This window comes from Eurypyga helias, unplaced genomic scaffold (assembly GCF_000690775.1).
Source record: "Eurypyga helias isolate BGI_N326 unplaced genomic scaffold, ASM69077v1 scaffold4267, whole genome shotgun sequence".
Taxonomy (NCBI): Eukaryota; Metazoa; Chordata; class Aves; order Eurypygiformes; family Eurypygidae; genus Eurypyga; species Eurypyga helias.
The window spans coordinates 13,532-24,412 of record NW_010263602.1 but is presented as its reverse complement, the minus strand read 5'-3'; the positions used below and the strand labels follow the sequence as shown (position 1 = coordinate 24,412).

At 37.9% G+C, this 10,881-nt stretch overlaps 1 protein-coding gene across 1 annotated transcript in view; it reads right to left on the bottom strand.

Annotated features, from left to right (window-relative positions):
- The window catches only part of AK5 (adenylate kinase 5), a 92,228-nt gene that overhangs the window by 69,296 nt on the left and 12,051 nt on the right, over positions 1 to 10,881 (bottom strand). Inside the window, exon 5 of the mRNA XM_010156095.1 lies at positions 1,913 to 2,104. Within this exon, the coding sequence (XP_010154397.1) occupies positions 1,913 to 2,104 (192 nt within the window). The remainder of the gene's footprint in view (positions 1 to 1,912; positions 2,105 to 10,881) is intronic.

The window sequence follows — 10,881 nt, the reverse complement described above, 5'->3', positions numbered from 1 at the left end:
AGGGAAATAGCATGCACAAGTGTATCAAATGTATGCAGATGTGTTAATAATACATGGTATTATACAGATAGATACTAGTAAGGCAAGTTGAAGACACAAGGCTTCCACCAGAAGATTGTGATGAAGACTGCCATGGTTCTTGGATCCTATGGCTAAGAAAACTATCTTTTCCATGGATGGAAGGTTATGAAAAATTATATGATGTGGGGTTTTTTTTCAAAACCAAAAGAAAGCTGAAGCTCATCAGTGAAGAAGACAATGGGTTCATAGCCATTTGGAGTAAGAAAACATCTGTTATCTCCATTGATGCTTTCTTAAAGAAATATGACAGGAAGTTGGCAGAAACATACTTTGATTTCCCATGGTACAAATGAATTTCCAAGAAAATGAACATATAAAAAGAAATTACATTGTCAGAAGAATGTCAAAACTCCGTGGATAATGATCTATAAATTGAACACTAAGAAAAAGAACAAATGGTAACAAAATAACCATTTGTAGAAACACTATTTTAAAATTTACAACATGCTCTAGTAGTATGTAGTTTTCTGTGTGGACTTAGGATATTTATTCTGTTTCAAGGTCACATGGTTTTAAAAAAAATGCCCTTTATTAGAAACTTTCAGTTGCTTACTTGCTCTGGAGCATGCATGCTCAATCCCTTTTTATTACTCCCTTCCCAGCTGCTCATTTTTCACATTTATCCCCCACTAACTTAGTTGCCTTAAGCAACTGCAAAACATATCTTCCACATGCAATGAATTTCTATGGAAATTAGGTCAGGCATATATATTCTTTATCATCTACAGAAAGGGATCCTTTTATCCACTGGCCGCAAAACTACTCACCTGTCTTAACTGTCAGGGCTTGGCTTTACCAATGCACCCTGTTCTTGCAAAGAGGGAAACGCAACGGCACTGGAGCAGCTCTAACTCCCTTCCAAAGTCTAATTCTCTTCAATTCTACACCCATGTAAATTCCTAGATCTCTATGAAATGATATTAACACACTTTGAATAGATACCACAGAGGTCAGGAGTCAATTAGAATATTACAGATTTTTTTCATATTAAAGACCTTTTTGACATGTTGTCAAGTCAATATTTTCTGCATACGCTGTTCCCTTGTCCTGCAGTGGACAGTAACATAGTGTTCACATGCCACGTTACCATTTCCATACCTACCACAAACATCTGCTTTCTTCAAAAATAAAAGAGATATCTAAGGTGACCATTGTAATTTAAATTATCTTTAGAACTCTCAAGAAACAGAGCTAAAAAGTAGAAGACAGAACCTCCACAGGAAAAACATCCTCTGTTTTACAGGTCTCTTCACCGAAAAGTTATCCTACCCCAATGCCTCACATGCTTTACCTAAAAAGGCACTTTCCCCCTGAAGAGCTAAGTATGCTTTCCATAGGAGGAACAGATATATTCATTCCTTGAAGAACCTGTATTGATTTAATCCAGCTCAAGATATGGTTTCTGTTAGAATGTATTTTTTTCTGCTTTCCTCCCCTCTCAAGATAACCATCCAAAAAGTACACGACTATTTGCAAGGGATGAAACTGTTGGTACTAGAATAGCAACCAGTCTTTTACAGCATGCTCCTCTTTCATGCAAATAATTTCTGAGCAAAGCCTTTGCGACTAGTTGGGGAAGCAATTTATGTCTGCAGCATTAAAAAACAAAAGCATGGTGCTTACCACGTCATCTACATCCACATGAATTTTTCTGTGCTACTGCATTTTGCAGAAAGTACTGTCTCAGCAAACTGAAAGTTTGCTTTCTGTAACCATGGTGTATAAACATAATTTGACTCATCTAGCCTATCTTAAAACAAAAGATCTAAGAAGCCAAGTATAACCACAACAACAATTAAGTTTTCAGAGAGGTATATACTAAAGGACTTACTGTGATGATTAGCCCTTTTTCCTGGAAATATTTAACCAATGGGACAGCATTCTGCTTGAAATTCATTAGTCGTCTTTGAGTGGCTTTCAGGTTATCATCAGGTCTCCCTTGCTGTTCAGCACGCTTCAGTAACCTTTCTTTCAGCCTTTGACTGGAACATGACAGAAACACCACCAAATCGGGGGTACAGATCTGTGGAAAGAGCAATTCAAGAAGTCTCTGATTAAACTGACAATCCAGCACTACAGGATTCAGTAATTCCATTATTAGGTGAGGCTCAGATACGCTACACTTCTGTATCCGAGCATATCTCACCCCAGGAACTTTCTCTAGACTATGTTCATTGTTTGCATTACCTGAAGGTTCTACTAGCTAAAATTAAAATCTGTAAAAAGAGCAAAATATAAATGTCTTGTATTCTGAGGGAAAATGGTTGTTTCCATCTAAAATGCCTTTCAATATGGTGGTATTTAAAATCCAGCAGCCTCTATGAAGCTAACTGATGCCTAGGGCCAGGTGATAACAGATCTGTTCCAAGATCCACAGTTTCCCTGTTTCTTTAAATCTCACCCAAGCTTCTTGTGCACTTTGCAAGGGGTTGGGTGTAGCAGGTAAGAGGATTTGAATTTTTCCTATCCTTTTTGGCTTGTGTGGTAAGCACTGTTTTATCTCACACCCATCCTTGCACTAAAGTTCAGGAAGTACAGCCTTAGAGCAATGAGAAAAAAAATGGGGAAGTTTAGCTCTTTCCCAGTTAAACTAAAGTTACCCTTATGGCTTTCAGTGTTCTTTTTAACTTCTGGTTACTCATGCTGTCAAACAATTATAGAAGAGATACCTCTGATGCTTGAAGGGGAGAAGCAACGATAACCCCCCCACTTTCTTAGGAATGTTGCTAAATGTTCACAGGCAATCTTCAGAGTCACCACTATTTAGTACATGTGGTGGAAAAAGAGAAGTCCCTCAGTCACCTGAATTCACAGGATCTTAAAAATGGGGCTACGTGTATTAACCATATTCCTAAGATAGGATGTTGTTCTTTCCTCTACCTGGTTGTTACAAAATTTTTAGAGACTCAGCTAAAAATCTTTTTCTCACTAGCTTAATGTTGCCTGTTAAAACACATTAGAATCCTCTGTAATAAACATCTGAGACAAAACCAAACCCTATTGTACTGTGCACGTTTTTATCTGATCAGAGAGTAGAAAGACTTTATTTGTTCTCACATACGAAGTTATTTCTACCATCTTTACTTACCTGAACAAAAAAGTTCATACTTTAATTTTAACTAATATTATTAAACTGTTAGCTTAATGTTCTAGAAATGACATAATCTAGTTATATTAAAAATGATGGTGGATGCTCAAGAATGCTAAATAGACATTTTTGTCATGATGTTTCCTTATCTACTGAATAATTTTGTCTTTGTTTGCCTTGATATTAAATTTGATAATCAAATTTGAGCTATACAAAAGTATCACCAAAACATCTACATGTATTATAACTACTACTGTGTAAAGAAGACACTGATTAATATCAGTTACTAACAAATTGCTAATGAGGGCCAGAACAAACCAATTATGCTTCTGAATAATCTCTATACCTAAGTCGCTCTACCCAGGGATGTTAAATTGCCCAGAGACAACCTTATACGAGACTGAATAGTCACAGGTGGACAATCCTGAAAATTAATAACCAAGTTTAAAAAATAAAAATCCCACCTAGCTGGGTTTTTGTCATTTAAGGGAATACAACCTGAAGTACAGTCTGGCCTTTTCTCCTGGCAGTCTAAGTGTAGAAAGGTTCTTCTGAAGTTAAAAGAAACAAATTCAACTTTCCAAAACTGGGGTGATGGTTATTAACCTTTACAGAGGAAGTCACTGACAGAATAGGATACGGAGAAGTACAAAGTGGCTAAAAAGCAGAGCCATTTTCAAACAATAAAAGATAGTCCCAGTAAGTAGCACTAGAAAGCAGGTGGGTGCCCTCTTTATGATTACAGAAAATGAGATAGGGTTTTAAAGAAAATGCAATTCTTTTTTATACGTCTTGTAGATGATTGGAGACATGGGGAAACAAACTATAGACCAAATGCCTGAAATATGAATTCCAGTAATTTTTAATATGTATCTATTAGATTTTGTAACAATTAACCTTGTCATCTGTTTAGGTTTTTTTTTTTAACTGTCAGTGGGAGAGAAGCTCTCTCCTACCTCTAACACATGTACCTCAATGTCAACAAAACCAGATTAACGTTCTCCCCCTTTTCAGACTATTTTAAATACATAATTGACAGTTATTCTGTCTTTTCATGGGATGAATTCATTGTGACAGTTAATTTTACTACCACATAATAGATTTAAGTCACATAATTATTCATATGAAAGGCTATGAAAGTAAGTTTCTGTGTTAGACTTTCATGTAATATGGACATTATTAAAAGTAGCTCTGTTAAATTAAGGATGCTTCATTAGTAGTAGAAGCATAATGAGGAATCAGAAGATGGGAATTTGAATAGCATACATTAGTAAAGAAATCCAAATTATGACACAGATTCTGAAAAAAGAAAAGGCTACAGATTTCAAAGCCTTTTAGGTGATGGAATGCTATCCCATGAAAGGGAATGGCTGGTGCATATTGCAGCGGACCGAGCACAGAGACATCTCAAGTCCCAGTGAGGATATTTGGCTGATTGGAGCTTCCTAACATACATTACACAGGGACTCAAAAATTACAACTGCAAATCAAGGGTCTAGTGAAGTGCAGGACAAAAGGAGTTTACACTAGTGAGTAGCTTTATTCAGTATTTGCATTTCTGTGGATCCTAGCAATAGTGAAGAAAGGTGGCAAGAGATTCTTAGATGCTCCAAGCTGTAGCTGGCCTTCTCACTTTCCACGCTCACTCCCAAGCATCTTCAGGACTAGCATCTCCCACATACTCAGATCTGTGAAGTCCTACCAGACCTCCTCAAACGTAGGACCTAAGCTTTTGCTTATCAGGTAACTTCACATATAGCATCAAGCCTTACAGAGAGAACTTAGAATAAATAGCGCTCTCACTCTTTTTTTAACCCTAAAGAAAAAAGAGGAAGAAGACAAAGGGAAGGTCTCCTGTTTCACACAGACATGAGAGTGCAGCTTTCCATTGTCAATCTCATTCTTTAAAGAAACTGTGGCTGAGGAGGGGCAGCCCCACAGCAAGGGAAGGATCTGAAAGCCACCCTGCTGACATTAAGGTGTGCAGATTCTCATCTGCTCAGGTCTCACAGACTGCACTGGCTTCAGAAGTTGGGTCCTTATTAAGGAATGGGAAAGCATGACATGGGCCCAATTTTTTTTTTTTTTTCAGTTGTAAAAAGAGGATAATGAGGTACAACACAGTAATTAAGGTGGAAACTTAATTAATTAGGTTTTAATTATTTCCTGTTGCTTTTTAAAAATGCAAAGTTCTCTTCAGGACCTGAGTAGTGTTGATTCTAATTTCTTCACTCACAACAGCAACCATACAAAAAACAGTATCAGAAGCCTAGGAGCTAAAACCATTTTTTCTGACACTCGGGCATTTGTAATTTGAAACACATTACACTCACAGAAATAAAATGTCAGTGAAAACAATGGTTTAACATTCTCAGTTCAAGAAGCCTAGTTTCCAGTGAAGTATTATCTAAAAGGTTTTTTGAAGTGGAAAAAAATGTCATTTAAGCATATTTGAGGTAGGAATACAATGCAGATTCTGATTATGTGATGCCTCTATGAAGTCATCTTTTACCTAGAGAATATGCATTCTATCATCAGAAAGTAGCTGAAAACCATTTAATAAACACAAACCTCTGCTTGGTTTTAGATGCACATAACGTTAACATCTCTTCTGTATCCATGGGCATACAGACCTAACTTAATATTTCTCCTACATGCATTTACAACCTTCAGGGTAAACCCTTAAACGCTATTGATATTTCACTCCTGTTTTTATGAACCACTCTGCTTCCACCTACCTCAACTGCACCTGCCTGCAAGACGTGCTTATAAATACTTAAAGCTGAAAGTAACAGGCTACTGTGAACATATGGACATCTGGGATTACTTCTCTGGAAACATATCTAGTTCTCCTATGTAAATATGAGTACAAACTGCATTTTTCTAACAAAGGAAAAGGGGTTTTTTATGACTCATTTGAAAACAAACCTATTTTTTAACTCAGAACTAACTGCTATTGAGTTTTATGACTAGGGAGTAGGTTTTATTCTGAGACTTAGCATGTAGACAAGGTGTACAGAACCAGCACAGGCAGAAGAACTTGATTTCTTCATGCTGATTTCCCATAGCATGCTTGTTCTGAAAGCAGAGGGTCTGATTAATGTCCAGAAATGCATGTGAGGAAGGACTGTGGGGCTCCGAGGAGTGAATCTGTGTACTAACTGGAACTCTGCAGAAGGGAGATTCTTTGCCTGTGGGAACAGACAGGTTTGTGGTTATTCACAATCTTCTGAATTTTAAATGAGACAAAAAGCGTATGGCATCAACTCAGAATAAAACTGGTGGGTACATCCTCTCATCTTTTAGAACAGTATTTACTAGTAAATCCTACTCTCTTTGGGTCTGAATCTCCTTCCTAAACTGCAACAAGGAGTAAATTAAGAGTAATTCCATGCAAGTCGGTGGTGTTATTGACGTAAAGCAGTATCAGTGGAAAGATGCTCTCTTTTCTCTGGGGATATTTTCTACATCTTCTCTTGCTAGTGACAATGGTGTGATTGTTTGTCAGAATTTAGGTGATTACACTCTCTCTCATTACTTCTCATTAGGCAAAAAATGAAAATGCTCTACTTCTTAATTCCTGGTATGGTCTACTAGATACTCCTGAGAAAACTTAACTGACAGCTCATGAACAACTGTCAATAATTTAACAGCGCATTTTATTCCAGCTGGTAAAGGTTACTATCAAGCTAGTTCATGTCCATTGTATGGGTGCTCTCCCTTGGAATTACTGATTTGCTTTTATAGTTCCATCTCTGCTGGGCTACTAGACTGTTTGCATAGGTTTTTCTTGTTTTAGAAATGCAAAATCGTGAATTTGTTGACCAAGAATGAAACCTGCTAACAGAAGTTTTCCTGGTTACTGCTTTTGAACAGTATTCACACTGCCCAAGAAATAGGCTTCCAGCAAATTGCCCAGACTACATAATTAGGCCCCCTAATACCTGACAGAGAGGCAAATGTCTTTAGGGAGAACTGAATTCAGATTTTCACCTGTGTAGGGCAGCTAGTGGATAGGAATCCCTAGCTGTAAACACTCATGCTAATGGTACAAATAAAGGTCTAAGCAGACCTCTGGCTCAGAGCTGCTCAGCAGGCACCTCCATTCACTCTTAATTCAGAACATCAGGTCCTCTCCTGAGGGTTAAAGACCAGCAATGGATGAGCTCTCCTTTGGCTACTCTGGCTAGGAGAGAAGAGCCCTTGTCCAGAAAAATAGGAAACGTGATGTCTAGGGTCTCTTACCCAGCAGAAAAATGAACCACTGCTTGCTCTTCCCAGGAGCTCTAGCCTCCAGGGAAGAAGACAGATAATGGTCACAGGCTTCCTGCTCAGGTTTGGCTGCAAAAAGGGAGTGTAAAACTCACAGGGCCAAAGAGAATGAAATGAGAGGAACCACAGCAACGTAGACTGCTGACGTGCCAGCCCTCCCACTCCTCATACAGGTGACTGGGTACATACACGCTGTAAGGGACTGTACCTGAGGCTTACCAGCCTGGAACAAAGAAGTGAAGATTTGGGAGAAGGGAGATCAAAGTTGAGAAGACAATAACATTAAGAAGACACATAAACCATGATGCAGAAAAAATATCTTTACCTGAACAAAAACCTATTGCAAAGAACAGATCCTTTCCCCCTGACTCACAGAAAGGCTGTGTTCGTTTTGCTAGTGGTTCTGGAGCCCATGCCCTTGGCCAGCGAGAGAGCAGGTTTTCTAGGAGCAGCTCTTTGCAGAGCATGAGCCTGGCAGCTGGAACATCATAGGTCAGTTGGCCACAAACACCTGTGTCAGACTTTGAGGGGACTGCAGGCATCATTTCTCATTGGAGGTTTAGGTACTGACTTGGAGGAACAGGACTGCTGTTCTTAGGCTGTGAGAGGACAAGTCCGTTTTTACCAGCATCCTATATTGTGCCACGTGCATAGTTTGTTCTACTTTAGCACAATTAATTTTCATAAGGAATATAATTTAAAAGTTAACCTGAATCACAGCCAAGATGGACTAGTTATTCTTTGTAGGTGTAGTTAATTTATGAATATTCCTAAGAACATTTTAAGCAAAGAATTGGTTAAAGTTTACTGCCTCTGTTTATTATTTAAATTAAGATTTTACTTCTTCAAATATAGTCTTGTCACCTGGGCCATATAACAAAAGTATTTTTAAGATAACTTCTACAAAAATAGTCTCTCTCTTTTGCCAAGGAATTAAATTATATTCATTAATGAACATCCATTAGTTCTAATATCTGGTCTACATTTCATTTTACTGTTAACAAAACTTACAATTAATATATTTTAAGCAAAATGCATCTGTACTCACTCTATTGAAATTAACAGGGTTAATGTTCGTGAAGGAATTGCTGAAATCAGAAGGAAAGTTACACATGAATGACTGTAAGTGGGGGAAAAAACCCACTCAAACCAAAGCAGTATTTGAAATTAACTGGAAAATACTGAACTGAGAAATTGTTTCTCCTGGGAAGGTAGAAACTTACTGCCATGTGAGAGATTACACAGAAAGTCAAACTGCAGTTTCTTCTTCACAAGTCATTTGAGTTCAATACACCAGTCAGAGGCATTTCATTACAGTGCCACCGGAGAGGAAGATATTTAGCATGCCTAAGCATGCTGATACTGTAGGTGACTTGCGGAATTTCAAGCTGACAGGTTAATGGTAAATAAACCATTTTCTCCCTGGCATTTTCGAACATGTGCTTGGAATCTAAACACCTTTCTACCACTCACACTCAGCAGAGATCATGGATACCTTAGAAATTTGTGGTTTAGGATAGCTTTATGCCTAAGATCAAACTAAATAAATCAGTATTAAATCTGCATTACTACACAGAAGGATTTCAAAATTATCAAAATCCAGAAATTATCATATATTTAAAACAAATACATAAACTGGAAGTTCTATTTGCTTTTAAGACATTAAAATTCCCATTTGCATTTTTTTTCCTCCACAACTACAACTGCTTCAAATTGCTTTAAAGCGAGGGCTGAGAGTCTCATAGTCACATGACTTCAGGGTTTAATTAAAAGTACCCCTATCAAAAGTGTTGGCAGTATTGACTCTGCTTCCTGGAATTAAAAAATGGGAGTCAGGATTTGGCAAGAATCCAAGATTTCCAATGAGAGAACTTATATGCTGTGTATTCAGTCTTCAAAGAGAAAAATAGACACCTTCTTTCAACTCTGATAAGAAGTTCAGAGAAAACTGCGAGAAACTCAGAGAAAACTGCAGTGCTCATGAATGTTGAGTTCTCAGAGACTGCCATGAGTGTGCAATGAGTAGCTGACCATTAAAGCTGGTTTAAGTGACCTGAATGGCAGAGTTGCTGCAGGTTGGCAAGCACTGCTGAAAATCTGAACACATCACTGATGCCAACTTAAAGACTTCTTTCCTGCTCAAAATATACGGATGATAGGAACAGTGATATTAAAACTCAATAAAAGAGAGAGGAAAAAAGCTTTTGTTCAAATGTAAAATTCCTCAGATGTGTAAAGTGCTTTTTAATCCACTTATTCCAGACTAACATTATTGCTGGGAAGCGGTGTTTGTTACTTCTGGTTTCTAGATCTGAGCAGAAAAAGAAAGACTGTGACTGCTGCAAATGATACATTGCTTTATCTTAGGCAGTTTAGTCATGGAGATGCAATGTGTTTTAATACAATTCTGCCTAGCAACACGTTGAGAACTTACTGTCCACACCAGAGTCTGGCAACATAATAAGGAGGAAATCGTCATCTTTTAGCTATACCTATGTTTGGGAATGTTAGCATAAGTTGGTTTGCTCTGACTCGTTTACTAAAAATAACATTTTTTCCCAGAGAAAAGTTCAGCTTCTGGATTAGTCAAAGGAATAAAAACATGCTGGTAATACCAAGAGCAATTACAAGTGAAGTGAGACAAGAATTCATTATCATTGTGTATTTCTGTACTAGAATATTATGCAGGACAGGTATTGTAACTAGCGCTCAGACATATATGTATCCATTTGATTTTCTCACAAAATGAAGAGATTATGAAACCTCAAATAGTGTCAAGTTTCAGTAACAGCTATGTGAGCCATAAAACTGAAGGGATTATTTTGGCATAAATCATTTGTTACATTAAAGATGTCTGCAAACACAGCACAGTTAGATTTTACAGGTGCTTGCAAGAGAAACCAGGTACCTTAGCTGACCTTCTCCTTCCCTACTAATCTGGTGAACCATTTCCATTATATCTTTACAATAACTCAGCACACAGTTCTTACTGGTGGAAGCCATGTAATAACATACACAAAAGGTTCAGTGAACAGCGTTCGGGGAACTATAGTGTTAGTGTTTGGGATGTTTGGGAGCAAGACAGACTTTATGCCCTGTGTGTTTTGCCTTCCGGTTGTTCATCATCTACTGTCCACAACATGCACCAGTGGACAAAGGGGAGATGATGTGACTCAGACCAAAAACCGTATGGGCTCTCTCTTGGTCCACCTTTCACTGACCACTGTGGCCAGCTCACATCTAGTCCAAGTTTTGACTTCCTGGCCGTTTATGAGACATTGGGTCCAGAGACTTTCTTGACCCCACTGATGTCTCACAAATAGGAACAACATATGGGTAACAAAATGCTATAGACTTCTTAATTAATTAATAAAGGATAATAAAGACCAGTGTGCTGGATTCAGCCAGGAAAGAGTTAACTCTCTTTACCGTGGCTGCTA